We start from the raw sequence: 20194 nt of genomic DNA on the forward strand, positions 1-20194 counted from the left end.
TTACATTTTCTGCATGGGAAATAATAAAGCTACAGTTAGCAAAACTATCCCAACAAAGACTCTCTCCTGGTAAACATTTTAGTTTAGTAATGCTACAGCAATGTGAGCAGTGTGAGGATAGAAAACAAGATGAGGAAACACATAAACAATAAGAATAAACAAACTGTATTTAACTTACGAGTGGTTGTGTGCTTTCCTTTCAAAAGCAGACTAATCTGTAACGACTGAATGGCTCCACCTAGTGTCCAAAAGAACAACTACAGCAAATTTTAACCGAGGAGTCAACTAAAGAGCATTTCAACTGACCTTCATGTTACGCTGCAGGGTAGCTGGTTAATATGTAGACTGATTGTAAAGTCTGTGTGTATCAACCCAAATAAAAACTGTACATTATGTCTATTTTTGTAGTGTTCTTTATACAAGCAAACAAGCAGTTTCATTCACCCATTCATTCACGATACCACGTGCTGGAAGTGCATCCCTGACTGAATATACACGCCTGCAATTATTGATTACATAATTAATATAATTACGATGAAGTCAGAGAGTTCAGTGTCTGTCTGTCTGACCTGCCTGCTGAACTGTTCTTATTGTAATTTGTTTTTCATTACATTATTTTGAAGCCTGCTTGCTTACATTGTCATGAGTCCTGTTTGATTGAGATGAGAATAAAAAGGTTACTTAAAAAGAATAAGTTACTGCAACACCAGAAACCTCACGACAGACAGCAGTTTAGGGCAAAGAAATGGCATTTATTAATATGAAACATGACCTTTAGTCATGAAAAAATAAATAATATACAGTCACACCCATCTCAGCCTGTTTTTCTCTCTGGAGGATCCATGTTGTCGTCTGGAATCATTTTTTATTTCTTCTCCTCTTGCTCCTTCTTGTCCTTCTGTTTCTCCTCTTCCTGTCGCTCACGGCCAAACTCAACCACCAAAGGTTTCCCTAGCAACCGGTATCCATGGACCAGCTGCAAGGCTTTCTGGGCTGTTTCAGCATCTGCCAGAAGAAAACAAATACACTTAATAACAGATCTAATGTGTAATGGAAAGAACACAGCTTAGATCATTATAGCTGCTGGTCACTTTGGTCCAGAGTGAAACAGATTGCCTTCAGACCTGTTCCACACCATCGCGGCCAACAATTCCCTGGTTGCAGTTTTTTTTTCACCTCTTGTACGTGAGAAACTGCTTCTCACCTGGCAGAGTGATGAAGGCTTGACCCTTCATCCTTCCAGTCAGCAGGCGGTAAAGGACTGGCGGCCCGTTTTCCTGCTCGTACCTGGAGAACAGCGCCACCAGCTGGGCCACAGACGCCTGTGCACACAGGTTCTTTACACACAGCACCTACAGTGATACGGACAACATCACACACACTTTCAGTACCATAGACATTTAACGTACGCATCCAAAATCTTAACTTATTGTTTTAGCTCATGTCCTACCACTGTCACACTGTATATCTAATGTTATGAGGGTGTGGTGCAGATGTGCCAGTATACAACAACCATCATCCTTTTCTTCTGACAGACTGAACCAAGTCCAATTTATGAGTCAGTGCTTGTTAAATGACTGAGAGGATTTATTTCATGTTAATGCTTCATCATCAACAGTCTCAGTGAGGTGCCCATATGACCATTGAAATTCCTTGTTAATAATAGGTAATCATTCCCCCCGTTGATGCTGGCCATCAGGATCCATTCCTAAAGCCCTCAGGAGCGGTGCACCCAGCGGTGCCTCGAGGGGTCCCTGAGGGTCATAACGGACACATCACATCCACACACCAGCCTGTTCTCTGGTAGAAGATACAGGGTTCATAAATCATGCAGCAGCAGACTGAGGAGCGTCCGCCCCCCCCCCCCCCGGCCCTAAGACTACTGAATTAGGTATTTTCATCAGCGAAGTATCTGTCAACCATTTTCTCAACTCACTGATTAACTGTTTGGCCTATAAAATGTCAGAAAATGCCCAAAACACAAGGTAATGTCCTAAAATGTTTAGTTTTGTCCACAACCCAAAGATATTCAGTTTACTGTCATAGAGGACTGAAGGAACCAGGTTCATCAACCCTCAAGATCACCTGGTTTACACAGTAACAAGATGTAGCTGGTAGATGTAGCTGTTAGTACCTTGGAGGGTTTCCCCGGCTGGTAGTTTCTGAACCTCGGGATGCTCCGGATCCCTTCTTCAGATTCACGGTTCTTTAGGATTTCTTCGTCTGAGATGGTCTCAATCTCCCCTCGGACAGTCAGCGGACCCCCTGACCGCGCCGTCGCTGTTCCGCACAGACTGCCGATTGGCTGGCTTATATCTATCTGTGTTGGAGGAGCCAGTGGGGCTTTCCCCGGTCTGTCCTGAGCGAGCTGCTGCTCTGAGGTGTCTGACCTCGACTCTGGCAGCACTGACGAGCTGCTTTTCTCACCCTGCAGTTCAGATTGATGGTCAGAAGTTTCTTTTGATTGGCTGTTGCCACTCTGCGAGTCATGTGATTGGTCAGATACAGTTCTGTGTGTTGGCAGCCGTGATGCTCCACTTGTTTCTTTTTGAGAGTGCTGTAGTGAAGCTTGTTGTTTTCCCTTCATGAGAACATCTCTGTACAGAGAGTCCATTGGATCAGACGACGACGACTCCCCCTGCTGGCCTTCCTGGTTATCTTCGTCTGTGAACAAAAATACAACAACACAATTGAGATGTTATGACACACACTTAAGGGACATGACAGTAACTGTATTCCTCTCCTCTGTGCTGTTGGACAGTTTTATTTATCCTCCTGTTTTCCTACTTTACTCATTTTAATAGAAAAGTCTCTTTCATGTTCCAAACTTTTCTGTCCTTGTCCATTGGATTTGAGTGATTATATGGCATATTTTTGGGAAAATCTGAAAACTAACATCATTAAAAAGTCAGTAAATGAAAGCTATGTTGCCAATCAAAATATCGGCCAAACAGCAACTTATTGAATTCCACACTGGCAGTTGCATGAAGAAACCACGACATATTTAAAGACTTCTAAAACTAAACTGGAGATTATGGAAGGCTATAATTTGAGGCTTGTAGATAACATAATTTTACCTTTCTATGAACTCTGTTCTAAAGCTGTTCATGAAACTGAAGTCTACTTTAACGTGAAGAGTTTCTGGGTACGAAGAACTGTTAAATGACTGAAATGTGACAGCAAATGTGTCTCTCTTTTGCTTCTTTCTGACATCTAATTCACCGTTTTGTCATTACAAAATGTTCAGCATGTCCCTCATCGGGCGGCGGACCCTGTTTAGTGGACAGCACTTCGTACCTCTGTGGTAAAGCGCAGTGAGGAAACCCAGACGGTCATTTCCCTGGAATAGCGCTCGTTCGATCTCCATCTCCCGGCGTGACAGAGGCCGGCTGGCGGCGAAGCGCTGTGGGCGGGACAGGAGCTCGGCCCTGGCTTCAATCTTGTCTCTGATCACCTGCAGGCGCTGCTGCTTTGCACCTGGAGCTGCACACACACCATGGGACTGTGTGGGCACAAAGCCGGGAGACAGACATTAGTGCGTTGGACGAGGTTTATATATAGTATGTATACGAGTGTTTCCTCAGAGATGAAAAATGTTAGATTAGGGGCCACGTATGTACATGATTATACAAGTATATTTAATGCTTAATCGGGTTTATATTAACAGTTATACGTTTAAATGTTTCAGTAATGTGTTGCTTGATATTGTGTGTAAGTATCAGCTGTCACTTTTGGAGATTTGGAATAATTACATTTGTATGTATGTGGCTACATTAAAAGAATTAACAAACAGATCATACGGATGTAAATAAAATGACTTAGACATAGTTTCCAATCCATGCAACCTGAATGTGTATTGATTAAGAAAACAGGAGGAGAACATCCACACATTGCAGTTTCTCCTGTTCGGCTCCACCTCTCCATCGCCAGCAGGTTTTACCTTCTCCGGTGCATCTCTGCTCTGCCACAGCTGGATCTCGGTGTCGGTCAGGCCAAGTTCCCGCAAGCTGGCCAGCTCCTGCTCCCCGTCCTGCAGGGCCTGGAACTGGGACAGGCTCCTCACTCCAGCTGCCTGTTCCCCAAACGGCCGGTAGAGTGCCGACGGGGCGAAGCACTGCCTCTTGGCTACACATCTGTAAGACAGAATGTGTTTCAAAGGGAGATCTGAGGCTTTTTGCGAACACATTTTGATTCACTCAACGTCTCATGGCCTGAATGTTGTTTCTGATGTTTTACAGAACTGCCTGATAAAAAGACGGCTGAGTAAGAATATGTAGCCCTGAGGGTTGTGTATAAAACACCCTCCAGGCTGCTCTGTGGGACACTGGGAAGGCAACATAACAGCATTTTTCATAAAGCACAGAGAGCTCTGGAGGGAATAAAGCTGCAAACACTGCTGTCTCTTCCCACTGAGCTGCTCAGGAAGGTTTTATTAACACTGCTTATTGTTGTTTTATAGTCGCCGTGTGACGTCAAGGGAGAGGTTAACCATAATCTGCATTTGAATAAAGCTCTGGACAAATATTTTTGGAAGCAACAGAGCCAACATTTGATCTTTAACCCTGTGTTTAAAAATCAAACTGACCTTCATACAGATTCCTGTTTTGAGTGAGGAATGACAAGAATTTAAAATGTATGTCATGGAGAATGGCTATAGCTTTTATCTGCTAAATTGAGCTGAATTAAAAGAAAAAATATTTATTTTCAGTAATTATGTGTCCGAATATATAAATACTAAATAGGCTTTTACTATTTGTAAGGTCAGACATTGTCTTATAGCAGCTAGAGTTTAATGCTACTGTCAATTATCACTTGAAATCTACATACAGAATATTTTGCGTGTTAATTGTAGGGTATTTTTAGCAGAATGTATTGTGACATCGGTCCCACCGTACTGACAACATTAAGCAGAGAGAGATTGTATTGTGGTATATTTTGTATCTACAATTTGTCCCGACCACAGTGGCTGTTTGCACGACTGCGAGAACAATCTAGTTGGCAAACAAAGAATGTGGCCATAGGACAAAATATAGTGCTAGACTGTAAATCCACATGGAAACAAAACATTCCCATAGTTTATTATCAGGGAATGTCTGCGGAGGCTTGGACTGGACTTTCCCCACGCCTCCTGGAGATACAAAGACAGAGAGAAGAAAGTTTCTGACCGCTGGATGTCAACGTCAGTGTGGAGCTGCTGCAGCAGGAGGCTGTGGAGCTGCCGCTGGCCTTCCGTCTCCTGCTCCTCCAGCAGCGGGCCGTCCTCACAGGACTGCCGGCTCACTCTGGCCAACACAACACAAAGACAGCAGGTCAGACGCTGAGGGTGGATGCTTATACAACAGTAGGAAAAGGACACATCCACAGCCACCAACAGAGGGGTACTTTCAGGTTCTGCCCTTTGGTGGTGGCAACTAACTATTATTTTCATTACAGATTAATCTGACAGTAATCCGTAGATTACTGATGAATCTGATGATCGTTTTTTCCCCCCACTAAAAGTTCAAAGCCCAAAGACATTTAGTTTAATCGCATAAAAAAATGACTTACATGATTAAAACCTTTTCAAAATAGTAGCTAATTGATTTATAGAACAATCACTGAATTGATTGATTGATTATATAACATATAATGCCAGAAAATTATTCCTACACTGTTTATACTGAGGTAAGGATCTCTTTAAAATCCTTAGGTGTATGAAGCCATTACCGACAATATATAATCAATATGGGATTTACAGGATTTCTGCATCAGTGTCTTCAAGTAATTCAATGTTTAAGGTGTTTAATTCTGTCAAACACATACATTCCCAGCTTTTATTCTATTTTATAAACACAATAAAATGTCCAGATAATAGACTGAAACACCACAAAAATGATAAATAATTGGAGATTTCTCTTCTTCAACCCAACTTCTGTCTAAAGTGAACGAAAGAAAAGGTGTAACATGAAAGCTGTGCAGTTGTTATACATTAAACTACATGTGTTTTTCCAGGTTGACATTAAGAAAAATCTCATTAATGAGCCAGTGAAAGGTTAACAGACCACCTTAGAGTTAACTGGCTTTAAAGCAACAAGGAAGAAGGTTAACGCAACGTAGTGTTTTACTTCTTCCTACTTCGGACGTGTAATATGTATTTATGTTGTCTATTTGTTGTATAGTTAACTGTTATGTGAATAAAACCGTGAGTAACAAAACATAACACGACGGCAACAGAGTAGCGTAGCTGGCTGTAGCTATCTCCATGACAACGGCGTCGCCTGCCTGACGCAAAAGCGACGCACCGACTTTTAACTGGTATTTTCTGGTGACACTGGTTTCAGAGCGAGTCTCAAAGCAAACCCAGTTGATCCAAAAGCCGCAATTATTCTAAAAATCACTGGAATATCACACCGACGTCTGAAAGCTTTTGTTTACCTTCGCATGTTTCCGCCTTCCTTGTAGTTCCGGTTCCGACGCGTGGAATCACGGGAAATGTAGTAGAATCCGCCACATGAACAATAATAAACTATAAGCTGTTTTCCAGTGTTTACAGTCGAGGAAAAATAATGCCACATCTTAGATTTGGTGCATTTTAAAGGTGGAAACGGAGTCATGTGTATTATATGTAGTGCAGGAATAATAATAATTGAAAAGCCTATTAGGTAAACAGGTGTTTCTTTAACTGTATGTACTTTATATGGAAATTCACACCAGAGCCAACCTCAGCATGCTGCAGACATATTTTCTGTTATTAAATATCTAAAAAAAACTCTTTTACGAGCCACACTCCGCTTCATTAGAAAGGGAGTGGTTACCAAACACACGTGTATCATCAAACTTGGCTTGCCTTCCCTCCATCTAGGCCTATACCAGGCGTTTTTTTTAATCAAACGTAATGCTGCAAAGCCTCTATAGAAACCGCTCCTACCCTGCCCACCCAGCTTAAGTGTCCTCAATTAGCCTGCTGGGTGACGTCAGTAAGGTGACATGGGTGCCTCTCTTCACCATCTCTGAGCAATAAGCAGCCCGCCGCTGCAGCATGGCACTGATAGATGGGGATGTATGGATGCGAGCAGAGCCGTGCCGTGCTGGGTCGCATGCAGCTGACACTGGCCATGCATTAGTGCGCGGTTCTGCAGCAGCTCCTCTCCTCCCCGCTCGCCTGCCTTGCAGCCGGTGTCGGGTCGCCGGCAGCTCGGCTCCTCTGCAGGGCTGCAGGGCTGCGCAGCTCCTGACTGACAGAGAGATGAGGGGTGGGGACGCAGGGTGGGGTCACAAGCAGGGAGAGGCGGAGGAGGAAAAGGCAGAGAGAGAGAGCCCAGCCCTTGAATACACGGCAACAACACGCCGTCAGAGAGAGGGAGAGACACACAAGAGAGACTGGCTGTTTTTTGGGGGGAGCAAAGGGAGCCTTCGACGCTGCGGATATGAACTGAAAAAGAAACACTGGAAGAGGCAGGGATCGTGTTTCCTATATCCCGACAATTTACTGTAAAGGTGGAAAACTAGCCCCCCCAAAAAAACCCTCCTCTCTCCCTAACAGGTCTTATTCAGATAGAGCTACACCCAAAGCCCCGACCGACCCCCTCCTGCTCCTGCTGCTCCACCCCTCCGCCGCTGCACCGCTCCGGCAACCGAGATGCACACGGAGACCCGTAACAAGAAAGTAAGTGCACGTTATTGACTTTGCCCTGGTCAATGAAAAAAAAAAAAAAAAAAAAAAGAGTGCGTGGATGATCTGCCTGTACACAAGCAGAGCTGACATTGTCATGTGCCAAATATGAATGTCACTGAGTACATACGCACAGAAGAGTCAGCTGCGACTGTGGGCAGTTTATTTTGCAATTAGTGGAAGAGTTTTGTAACAACGACCTCATTGCATTGCAAGAACAGCACGCTGAGAGCGCTGTCATTTCCACGGTTTATACGGAAACCTCTCTCTCCCTGCCTCTCTCTCTGTGTGTGTGTGCGAGGTTAATTCAGGTTCAATTTTAAATGCTCTGTGATCTCTGAGAGGCAGGAAGGAAACGGAAGGCAGAAACTGCAGCTTGTAGGACACCATCTTAGCTTTTAAAGGGCCAGCAGCCCCCTGAAACACACACACACACACACACAACCACACAACCCTGGGAAGCAGCCAGGTGCACTGCCTCCAGCTACACACACTGCATGGGCCCTGCTGCCGACTTGTGCCTTTAAATGAGTCTTTGCCTCATCAGGGTATGTTTATGTGTCAGTGGCTGGCATACTCTAAAGTAAATTAAATCTGGCGGGTGATCAGACTGTTGAGCTGAAAGCAAACACCACTCTGTCCACTCTGCAGCTTCAGATCTGTCTGCTTGATGGTTTTCGCAGCAGATGATGGAGATAAGTTACAGTTCCAAGTTCCTCAATTAAAGGACGCAAACTTTGACCTGCGGATTTGCATGGCCCGACTAATAGTGGCGATTGTGTCTTGTGTTTGAGCATGGATTTGTTTGATGGGGTTTGGCAGTGTGCAGTACTACGTTCAGACTAACACACTGCAGTATCGCTCCTGCTCTGTTGGTCATTTTATGATATTTGTTAACTTCACTTTCGCTCTGTTCAGTATTTTGTGCGTTGGAGCATTGGTGACATCACATCAGCGTGGAGAGGGGGTCAGTTTGGTTGAACTGAAGACAGGTTTGACCTAATCATCACTCTACTGTGGCTACGACAATACAATATTTTCCCTATCAATTCTCAAGTTTGTTAACATAAAATGTCAGAAAATAGTTATCACATTTTCCCGAAAAGTCTTAAAACTGCACAACCAACAGTGCAAAACCCAACGATATCCAATTCATAGTGATATTAAACAGAGAAAAGAGTTAAATTCTTACATTTCAGAAGCTGGAACCTGAGTGTATTTAGCATGTGTGCTTCATAAATAATGTTTTTAACGATTTATTTTCTGATGATTGACAAATTCATTAACTGACAGCAGTTCCAGCCTTACACTCCACTGAAGTAAAGTTTAGTTTGCAGCCTGCAGCCATTTGTATGACATTGCTCGCAAGTTGCAGGCGATGCTGGTATAAATTACTTGGTGTCTAATAAGCCTCTGCAGGCGTGGAAGCCAGTTGTGGCCGTTCTGTTTGCTCCTTCCCTGCAGTTGTGTGGACACATCGAGTTTATTGACTTCAGGATGGGATGTAATATACTTGGGCGGCTTCCCAAAAGCTAACGGCTCATTCTGACACCATAATAATTTACTAGATGTACTATGCAGATCCTTTGCACTGCCTTGTACCAACCCTGAATTTCACACACTTTTCTCTATCAAGTCTCTTTTCTTTTAGGGTGCTACTTTAGGGAAATAATAGCTAACATTGTCAAGCGAACAGGGACAAACCTTTCTTAGAGGTATAACTGCTATGGAAGTTGTAATAGGTAATCTCATTAGTGGTGTGAAACCAAAATGAGCAAATGTTCCAGTTAGTTCACCTAACTGGCAAAGATGACTAAAACAGAGATGGAAAGGATGTTTCATCAATTCAAGTTTTCTTCCTTATCTTGATAGCTAACGCCACGGGTTAGTGCTGCTGGTCTTCATCATATCTCTTAAATGTCACATTTTTTCCCCACTGAGCTTCACCAGAGCAGCTCCGCCTCCAGGTAAAGGTGGTTTAGCAGAGCTAGTGACTTAGCTGTACCCTGCCTAAGTTTCCCTTTTGTAAAAATCTGTATGAAAGGTCAAAGTACTTTGGGCTCCAGGGCAAACATGTGACTCATTTGCTCAATGAAGGGCTTTTAACTGAAAGTGGAAACCAACAGATCTATCTGTAGCCTCGTGACTGAAGAAGACCGCTGTTATCCCTACGCCGCATTACCCTGCCATTTCAAATGTAGTAACCACAGTCAGTCACTTTTATTTGGCGAGGTGTTGTCATGACTACTCATTTACAATTATAATTAGCCTCAGTGAAACCATTAGATACAAGAGGTGCATTTATGATATTATGTCGCATGTCAGTAACCCAGGCACTGCATATGAACACCAGCACAGTCACAGTACATCTGCAGAAATGTGCAGCAAGTATCGCGCTGGAACACTTAATCCTCTGTAGGTTTCAAACACAGTGGAAAGGATGCAAGCAGAGCACTGAGCACAGAGCTAACTGCAACATGTTGGTGTTACAGCTGCACAATTGATCGAAATTGTAATTGCAATATGGCCAAATTCAATATTCAAATTGCGGGAACTGCACACTTTTGATAAAGGTAATTTGCAAAATATTACATCTATGAAGAAGACATAGATGTGTTTACCAGTTGCAGGTAGCAGCGTAACTTAAAGTGGCTGAGCCTTGCAAGTCAAAGTTATATGGCAAGTGTGTTATATTAAAATAAAAGTCAGTTAAAGCTTTGACTTTGCAGTTCACATGCTGTGGGGGTCTATGATGGTTTATTTGCATTACACAGAGCTCTTCACTGGTGCTGTTGGTTACTGTTATCTGAGATCCAGTACAGGTCCCAGCGTGATCCAAGTTGGAATTATTTTCCGTATAACCGGGGCGGGTAGTGTCCCCTTCTGTCGCTTGTATCTAAGTGTAATATCCCCTAAATGGATCCCAGTTTTTTTTTTAAGCACATGGCGAGTGTGAACTGTGAAGTGCTCTTTTAATATTTTTGATCGGGTTTTATTATCCTCAGATTTCTCTGCAGATGTCTTCTGTGTGCATCTTCTTCTCAGTGGAAAGAGTTTCTGTAGGTGGCACACTTTCTCATTCAAACTGCCAAATGTTCTTCTGTTTATGCTAGACAAATCAGAAAATGCATCCCTGCCTGTGTGGTGGAGAATGTTTTCTCTTATAAAGAGCTGCGTAACAGGTACTGTCTACAATAGTGACTGCAAAAGCTTTTATGAACTATAATTAGAACAGTTAAATACACATAAATGTTACATCAGTCAGTCGATTGTAGAAAACCAGACATTTATTTACACTTTTTAAATATTGTGGGTTATTACTTTAAATTATTTGGTGCACTATCGCTTGTTTAGACGTAATAAATCAGTGTAATATTGTACAAATAACAGCATGTAAGATGAATATGATGGACCACACAGTAACAGTAGTGATACGTGTGTGTAACTGTTCTCTGAATGTGTAGAAACACTCAACTCTTTCTTTCTTTCTACTCGTTCTCACTTTCTGTCTTTACTTGTACCTTTGACCCAGATAACTGTTTTTGACTCTGTGGGAGTGGAAATCAATTTCCTTCTGTCACAGTTAAGACTGTGCATTATTGGAAGTGTAGTTAACTGATAGCAGTGCAGTGATTCTGCATCACAATGGCACAACTGAGCATGCTCCATGGTGTGTGTGTGTGTGTGGTTGGGTGTGTGTGTGTGGGTGTGTGTGTGTGGCTGTGTGTGCTGCTGGTTGTGGGTGCAGGAGAGAGAGAGAGAGAGAGAGTGTGTGTCCTGGATCAGCTGGGCTGCAGACGTGAGAGCAGGGTCAGCTGTACATTCCTGGGCAGGGCATCGGCAGCAAAGGGCCCTTGAATACAAAGTCTGTCTGTGTGTGTGAGAGATGGAGTGTGTGTGTGGGTGTGAGTGTGCGTGTGTGTGTGTGTGTGTGAGTGTGTGTCAGCAAGTGAGAGAGAGAACTGATGCTACACAGTAGGCAATGATTAACTCTGGTGAACAAAGTTTGATCAAACTACTGAGATAATGGATGTATATGTATATCCCCCGTTACACTGCACTACACACACTGTACACACATGCACATGTTACTGAGTTGTCAGCATGACATGAATGGATGGAGAGGTCAGAACCGGCCAGTTGTTGCCAGCGTGTCACCCCAGCCTTACAAATTCAGTTAAAAGAGCAGTTAACCAGTCAGATTGACACTAACATTATAGTTTGATGAAATGGGGGAAGAAAATATACTTTCATCTGGAACATTTTCAGCAGTTGTATACTTTCTAAACTGATTGACACATCGGTGCAGGTGAATTGCATGTTTCAGCTCATCATGCAAACTTTACAGCACTGCTAACAGGGGTTATGACTCAATTTACTGCGATGTATTGCAATACTGTAAGCAGTGTGATATATATTGCATATGCATACATCAACATCATAGCCTTAAGTTTACATTTACAACACTGCTATCTTATGGTTGGAGGTTTAAGCACAAAAAACAATACAGTATTTTTCAGAACCGATACATTATGGCAGTATGATATTTTTTGCAATATTTTTTTACACCCCATTGTTGACTACAATCTGCCTGTTACAACAAGTACCATATGTTTTCTATTTGATTTTGTAGCTTCTATGCAACCATTCGTTTCAGTTAATTTCAGTACATCACAAAAACCAACTTGAAGAGACTTGTAGTAGCTGCTGTGTATAGGTTGTTCAACACAGTGGACCATTAGTCACCTTTATCTTTTGTCTAGTCTTGTTATTTGTTGCATGGCAATGCATCAGGATTTGCTTTGAATTAGAGTTTGCTTATAGTTATATAAATGCAGTCAGACGCAGGAGGAAGTGTATTTTAACGCAGGTTTTCCTTGTGTCATTTAGAAGTTACTTCATAGGATTGATTGTGTTATTGTTTCACATAAATCAGTCCCTCCCTACCTTTAGTCACAGGTATGTAGTTGGTTACATCACAATTTGGTTGAGTCAGCTACTAAACTCTTAGAAACACTCTTAGAAACCTTTGTCCGGTAATTCCTTGAAAGTCATATAATTTTTTTGTTTCACACTCTTCCTCACCTAAAATCGTTTCAGAACCTTATTTTTGTGAACCGTTTAGCTGTAATACGAGATTGTGTGTGACCAGACGAGCTGCCATTGTTTCCTACTATCGACGAGTCGATATTGTGCAGCCACTGTAAAATTCTTCCTCAAACTTCTCTCTTTAAAAAAAAGAACCCAGAGTTGTCAAATATAGACGAGAGGACAATACATCTGAAAAACAAATTGCGTTTGCTGGCATGCAACTGTCACTGTCTGTTCACTGGAAATATTGATTCCAGTATTGCTGTTGTTAAGTCCACCCACACACATATATTATATTCCACTTCTGAATGAAACTAGTTTCCAGCACGGGTGTGTTCATTGTGAACAGGTTTGCATTGGTCTCTGGTTAAATTACTTCTTGTTTTTATGTGTGTGACTTTGCAGGATTGTGGGTTAAAAAAAAACTCCTTTGATCAGAACCTAGTTGTACAGTCATATAGTGGTTCAATCAACCTTATTGCACCATAGAGTGGATTCTGCACCATCTATGTTCAAACCTTCTCTTAATGTTCAGAGAATCTACTTATGGAAGAATTGATGTGTTGCTAGAGTATCGATCATGATTGGTTGGCACCATTTCAGTTAAACGAAAACTTTGTCCGGGCAGCGGTGACTCCGCCGTAACTGGCAGTACATTTTGGGAAACTACTTTTGGGAAGGTAGAAGTAGTTTGTGACAAAGTAGGTGCAACAAAAAATACATTACAACATTTAATCGCAAAGAAGGACTTTGTTGGATGCCATAAATCGATCCTTTGTTACGATATAAAAGTATCCAGGGGTGCATTTGTAATTTAAAGGCACTCGTGACCTGGAGATCAGGAGTCTCATGCTTCACTGACTGAGCTAAGGGCGCTCTAATAAGCGTACGGTAAGTGTTTTCCAGGTGGTGAGGAGGTGTCGGAGCTAACCGGCTCACTGCACTTTTCCATTTTCCATTTTATGCGATGCTCTCATTCAGAGTAATTTACGGTGTGCCCAGCAATACAATAAGCTTCACTTCCCTGATCACCAACATTAAGGGCGAGCAGGAGGGACGGGTGCGAAGGGTTGGATGACAGTGTGCTGACAGAAATGTCTCTTGCATCCTCGTGCGGAGACGTTGACATGCTCCCTGGCAGAAGCTTGTACCAACCATAACTGAGTATATGTGTTTGTGTGAACCAACCCAGCCGAGTGGGTGACTGGTTAGTTGGCCAGCTGGCTGCCTTTCCGTCTGTGTGTGTGTGTATCTGAGTGTGTGTGCGACAGAAGAGATAAATGAGAGTGGGGGTATGAGGAATGGACTGGGTGAGTTAGGGCCAACGCGAGGGTCGTTGGTGGCGCGTGGCGTTTTGGTCGGGTCATTGAGTCAGCTGAATCACTGACAATTAATATGAAGCAGGTAGTCTGGAGAGCAGAAAGGAGGTAAATGTCAGATCTGTGCTTTTCATTAGTCTACATTCCACTATAGAGCCAAACAGAGCTGCACAGAGTTACAATTTTAAACCTTCCTATTCTTGAAAATGATGTCTTTTTGATCACAGGCTGTACAGATAGGTGTAAATATAAACTAAAAAACAAATTTACTGAAGGCTTTACTAGCAAGATTAAGAAGTCAGATGAAAACAATAGAAATCTACTATAAATTGAATAAATGACATTCATTTTGTTTATGCTATCCAGAATGGGGTTATGATACCAACTGTCATCGTTGTTGTATAGTTACGTGCAAACATTATGTGCAAAAACAGCAGTTGCTTTTTCAGATGTCATCGGACCAGTCATGGGTTTTTAAGGGGCTGAAGGAACCTTTTTAATTCCTTGAAAACTAGTTACTTTGACAAAAAATTCTGTGTGGAACTTAGGCTTTAGTTTCAATGAAGGTAAATCTTTAAGCTACAGCACACAATGATATTTTAGACACGGCAAGGTTTGGAGAAGGCCCTTTTGACATGACAACGCCCCCAGGCACAAAGCCATAAAGAAATGGGTTTCCTAGTTTGGTGTGGAAGAACTTGTCTAGGATCCACAGACCTCAACCCTATCCAACACCTTTGAGATGAACTGGAACCGACTGTGAGCCGGACCTTATATCACCCAACATCACTGTTGGACTTCACTAATGCTCTTGTGGTTGAATGGGAGCAAATCCCTGCAGCCAGGTTCCAAAGTCTTGGGACAAAAGTGGAGGCCGTTATAGCAGCAGATTAATGCCCATGGATTGGGAACGAAATGTTCGCTCAGTCACATATTGGTGTAACGTCGGGGTATCCACATAGCTTGCAGAGTCTGGAGGAGGGTTAACAGACTTTGTTGCCCTGAATTCAGCAGAGCAGCGCAGGGGGGGAAGCTGAGTTGTTGGTGGTGTCACAGTGTCTTTTTTTTCTGTTTGCTGGGCGGCTTTGCTCAGGCTGGCCTGCCCCAGGGTTTCAGGGCTATTTATAGAGACACAGCACCGTTTATATGGTGAGTGCAGAGCAGAGCGGAGCTGGCTGATTCTCTTGTCACGGTACCAAAATTCAACCCTTAACACACCATTGCTAAGTTTAATATCTGAACATTTGAAGCTCGCCTATTACAAATATCACAGTGAACAAGAGTGCAGCATCAAGCAATGTGCGTACATGCTACAGCCACATTCACACAGTGTTTATGCGGTGCTGTCGAGCTGTTGATCTGGCCTTGTTTTGGTTTCTCATCTTCTTCAGCACATCAAAGAGGGTTCAGACCTGGACCGAAGTGTGTTGAAAAAATAGCATGTGTCATCTTACCACCAGTGTGCACGGTGAATGCAGTGGAGGTGATGGAGATTTCTGTAGTATCACGGAGATCTTGGTTCATCAGTACAATAATAAATATTAATGGAGGCCTGTCAAATCTGCTGGACTTGTTTGCCTTGTTTAAAAGTTGAATTATGAGATAAATCCTCAGGAGTGTTGTTAATAACTGGTTCAGTATTTATCAGATCTGTAAACAAAATAGTTCCTCGTTCCACTCCTGGCACCAGCATAGTCAACCGGTTTTGGTGCCCGGGATCCAGTTCAAGTCGTGATGGACTATTTGACTCTCTTACAAGATGAGGCAGACTTCAGTTTTGTCTATTACCGGCCTCCTCCCACCCCTCACTACTACAGTCTACCATTTACGCCATCTGGAGGTGACACTGAATTTAATACAATTTCTGCCTCTAGAACATTGTTGAAAATATTTTGTATGTAAAAATCATCTACAAATCATCTAAAAATCAGTGTTCATGCTTTTGGGGATTGCGGTAAACCGTGATTATAATGGTGAGAATTTTAAAACTTTTTCCCCCCTCTATTTTACACTACAAAACACTGTCAAATACATGGATACATTTAAAAGTTGGTCTCTCTTATTGGTCAGATATATGCATAGTAGTATGCAAGTCACATATTATATACACAAGTCCAAATATCCAGTCCAACGTCAGGTGTTCACACAATTCCAAACCCAAGTGGAAGTGATGGAAAGGCACATGACCACTTGGCATTTTTGTGAAGGTGTGGCAAAGTTCAAGCCGGCCCGTGCACTCTGTAGCAGTCAAAGCTAAATGCAGCATTTCGATTATGGTTTTACCGTTTTGCCCATAAAAACAAGCTAAATTGGATTTGAGTTAACTGCCGGGTTTAATCTGATTAGATGGCTGGCTCGGGTGGATATACAGAGACATAGAACTGGCAGCTGTTTGTGAATAATACACACCCAGACTGCCTGTGTCGGTCTTCTTTCCATCTGTAACTTGCCTGTCAATCACCGACATGACAAGAAAAGCCGAAAAGGAGGTTGGTAGAAATACCGAGATGGAGAAGAGAGAGTGCGAAAGGTGGTGGAAGAGTTGGAAAAAAAACCCCTCTGTGAGCTTGTTTATACACATACTGAGTTCCTTGGAACAGCTTGGCCGGCCCAGTAGCCATCTGTGTTGACTATACATTGAAGTGACAGTTTAACTCTGTCTGTCTTAATGTGCTAATCTGTCATCCTTGTATGTTTTGTGATTCTGGCAACATCTCAGTTCTCCAGTTTCCCTTCTGTTTATTCCGAACAAACTGGAAATCTGAGGTAGCTACCAGGCAGGGAAGGTTTCGAGGTTCATTTTCTACATATACAGTATTCAGTGTACAGCGGAATGATGTGTTCGTCCCGGGCTCCAGTGTACACAATAAAGGAAAAAACAGGCACAAAAAAGAAACAGGTAAGCTGAAATGGGGTAGTTGAAGCTTCAAAATTTGAATACATATAAAATGTAAAAAACTAATTAAAACAAAACAATTCAACATAACAAAAAGGGATGAAAGCTTTTGAAAATGCTACAGGAAGTATGAATTTTACATTAACAGCTACATTTAAAAAACTTAATTTTTGTATTTTAGATGATCAGTCAGGCAGTCAAACATGTTGTTGCCCAAACACTACACAGACGTAACCACACATGCATACATTGAGATTGAGCAACAGTTTAGTATTAATATATATTAATATTTAAGCTTTTCTTCATTGGCCTGATAGTTACAGAAAACAGTGACTTGAATGAATCATTTAGTTTTGAGGTCATACATTAAGCTCCCAAACACACACACACACACTTCTGAAAGGACAGGGCGGACTTATTCATGTATTGGTCTGATTGAGCTAGCAGTGAGTCAGTGTTTTTTCTGACTGTCTAATAAAACTTAAAAGGCTTCATTTGGGATTTGGAAAGTCTTTGCGGTTTCTTTACTCTTGTTCTTCGTCCTCCTCCTCCTCTCTGTTGGGTCACGGTCTCAGCCTCGCTCCATCCCACCCTCACCGTCATTACTGTTAACTGAATGACTGGTTCTTCATGGAGTGAGAGATTATATTAAATTGGTTGGCTGACTTGTTAATTTACTGACTCGTTTTCTGACCATTTTATTGACTTGTTGGCATTTACTGACTGCCTTATTCAGCGGTTTGATAAGCGGATTGTTAAGTGAATGTAAGTTAGCTCAATGGCTTTTTTTGGTAGTACAGTGAGTGACTGAATAACTACCGGCTGACTGTGTGTGAAAGTGCACTTTAACACAGAAATCCCATGCATGACGAGGGACAGGGGCCACATATTCAACCGTTCATACCACACTGTCGGTCACAGTATTTACCTGTGACCGACAGTGTGGTCGTTGGACATCACATGAGACGATGCACAACTTTTAAAGATTCATCACGGTGGATTTATTTCTGTTTTTGTTTGCTAAGGGTTTTGAGAAATCTATCTTTGAAATTTTTATCCCAAGGGAGGTGAAGTTTGTGCAGGTCACAATACTGGGGGAAAAAGTATTTATATTTTTATTTTATTTTAAGTTTTCATTCACGCCAACCTCATGATAACTTGTGTCTTTGGTAACCCTTGAAAAACATCCTCATCTCCTCTAGTCTTCCTGTTATCCCTAAGAGTATGTTTAGTGCTAATTAGTGACTCTTAGCATGCGAAAATGCTAAGCTAAGATGGTGAACATATTTACAACCTAAACCTGCTAAACATTAGTCTTTCGATACCAGACCTTGGAGAGCGCCTACCAACTCTCTGGTGATTTCTAAATGCAAAAATAGTGGCTTGAACGGCGGCAAGAACGGCCATGGTAACACATGTATACAAGCACGCTTTTCCACCCACTTTTACCAATGAAAGCATGGGATAAAGTCCTCAGTCTCTGTTGAGTGACGTGTTCAGAGACTGGCTTGTGAGTCTAGCGAAACATTAGCATTTTAGCATTGTCATTGTGTGTATGCTACCATGGCTGTAGACTCTTAGCTAGACACTGCTAGCTGACAGGCTAAAGTGGCTAGCTGGTTTGGTGGTGGCCTGTGTCAGGACTGTTAATAGAGCCCGGTGTGGCTGCTGTTTGTGGAGTTAGCATCCAGAGTCTTCTGGAGAAAACAATAGCAGCACTAATAGGAGGAACAGAGTTTAAGTTTATCTGAAGGTCATAAAGCTGCTGGGAGTTTGTCATGTGAGCTGCTGCTTCAGAAAGCACGGCTTTGTTAAGACTTTGGATTATAACAGCTCACGTCTCTTCTCTTTCTGTGTCACGTCCATGTTCTCTGGCATTTCTTATACTCGGCGTTCGTCTGTCTTCTCCTCGGTTTCACCTTCAGTAGTCCTTCTCAGCTTGCTTTCCCATCTCATTATGAGATAAATAGAGATTTCAGTTATGTGCTTTATAATGGGGGGTTCTCTGCTACACCAAATAAAGTATGTGTAAGCAATCCAGTCACATGCATTCAGCCCTTAGAAACCAATTAATTGTTTTATTTCCAAATCTTCGTACATTTTTCCAAATACGTCTTTTTTTAATTGAACTTAACCTATCACATCGTCTTAAATGTGACCATAACATCTTATTAAATAAATTTCCGTTTTTTTACCTTGTTATTTTTAAAATTACTGTAAAATTTGACAGAATTTGACATCAAACTGGGGTGGCCAGGCATTATTTAAGGGTGACATACCACCCCTCCAGGTCCACCCCTCACTCCGAGCCAAGTATGTCTATAAGTTAATATCTGTTTGCCGGTATTTCATCCACAGTACCTTTTCATGGCGTGACGATGGCGAATGTGCCAAAAAGATTGTTTATCGCTGTTGCATATTATTCCTTTATCCAAAGGTTTCTGGCAGCTCCTGTTAGACGCTTGAGGTTTTAGTCTTAAGTCTGCCTATTGAAGAAAACACACTTCAAACGTACCGGTGGACATCATTCTTATGAGCTTCTATTAAAAGCAGGGATGTGTGTGTGTTGCACTGTGGTAGTCTGAAAGCGTAAGTGCGTAAAGCGTAACCCCAACAGGTATGTTTAAACACGAACACAGACATATCCTGAGTCTGAAGATCATATCACCTGGAGGCTTAACTTTGTCATAATTCTGTGGAACTGGCATTGTGTATGAGCTTGTGTGTTCTTACGAGTCTGCACCGTAGTTTTCATTCATAGCTGAATATAGAACCTAGAACTGACAGCAGCATCATTAAAAACAGCTTATCAGAAAATAGAAGCACAGATAGTATTATAAACCACTGTTCAGTGTTGTGGTGTCACATGAGCATTCATTATCATAATTCATTGATCTTTTACCAAGCGGCCTTCTTGGATTGTATTTAATCGTCTCACCTGTATCGTCTCTCACCGATATAGCCCCCTTGCCTTTTCTGGTCTGCGTTTGTGCTGCTTCTGGGTTTTTGGACCACACCCTTGGAAAGTTGAAAGTAGAACAGATTTACAGCTCAGAGCTGTAAGTGTGGAATTTGGAAGTGGGAGTTTATTGTGTTGTATATGTATATAGACGTTATAACTCAACAGCCAGAATGCAGTGTGGTCTTTCCTCTTGTTAGCAAAGGGAAAAGGAGAGGAGAGTCTTTGGTACTGGATGTTCAAGGGAGAGGAAGTGTGTGTGTGCGTGTGTGAGAGTG

General features: G+C 42.2%; 2 protein-coding genes across 2 annotated transcripts in view; one reads left to right on the plus strand and one right to left on the minus strand.

The window, feature by feature from the left end:
• Positions 1-731: 731 nt before the first annotated feature.
• On the minus strand, positions 732-6894 carry rbm41 (RNA binding motif protein 41). Its single transcript, XM_035666131.1, has 7 exons — positions 6415-6894; positions 5166-5282; positions 3941-4133; positions 3298-3502; positions 2135-2664; positions 1205-1352; positions 732-1005 (listed from the first exon to the last, which is right to left on the minus strand). Exons 1-7 carry the CDS (start codon positions 6591-6593, stop codon positions 866-868), a joined length of 1512 nt encoding a protein of 503 aa, XP_035522024.1. The 5' UTR covers positions 6594-6894; the 3' UTR covers positions 732-865.
• Positions 6895-7250: 356 nt separating this feature from the next.
• Positions 7251-20194, plus strand: part of klf8 (Kruppel-like factor 8) — a gene marked incomplete in the record, with an annotated part of 59251 nt that continues 46307 nt past the window's right edge. The window contains 1 exon segment of the mRNA XM_035666132.1: positions 7251-7645. Coding sequence (XP_035522025.1) covers positions 7619-7645 — 27 coding nt within the window.

The sequence above is a fragment of the Morone saxatilis genome, unplaced genomic scaffold (genome assembly GCF_004916995.1).
Source record: "Morone saxatilis isolate NCDOM2014 unplaced genomic scaffold, NCSU_SB_2.0 Contig20, whole genome shotgun sequence".
NCBI classification, from domain to species: Eukaryota; Metazoa; Chordata; class Actinopteri; family Moronidae; genus Morone; species Morone saxatilis.

Excerpts from the sequence above, each read along its gene's own strand:
- rbm41 (XM_035666131.1), bottom strand. The coding sequence starts at position 6,593 with ATGACTCCGTTTCCACCTTTAAAATGCACCAAATCTAAGATGTGGCAT. Across the intron at positions 3,503-3,940 it reads GCAGAGATGCACCGGAGAAG|TCCCATGGTGTGTGTGCAGC; the intron begins GTAAAACCTGCT and ends GTGCCCACACAG. Across the intron at positions 2,665-3,297 it reads CACTGCGCTTTACCACAGAG|ACGAAGATAACCAGGAAGGC; the intron begins GTACGAAGTGCT and ends TTTTGTTCACAG.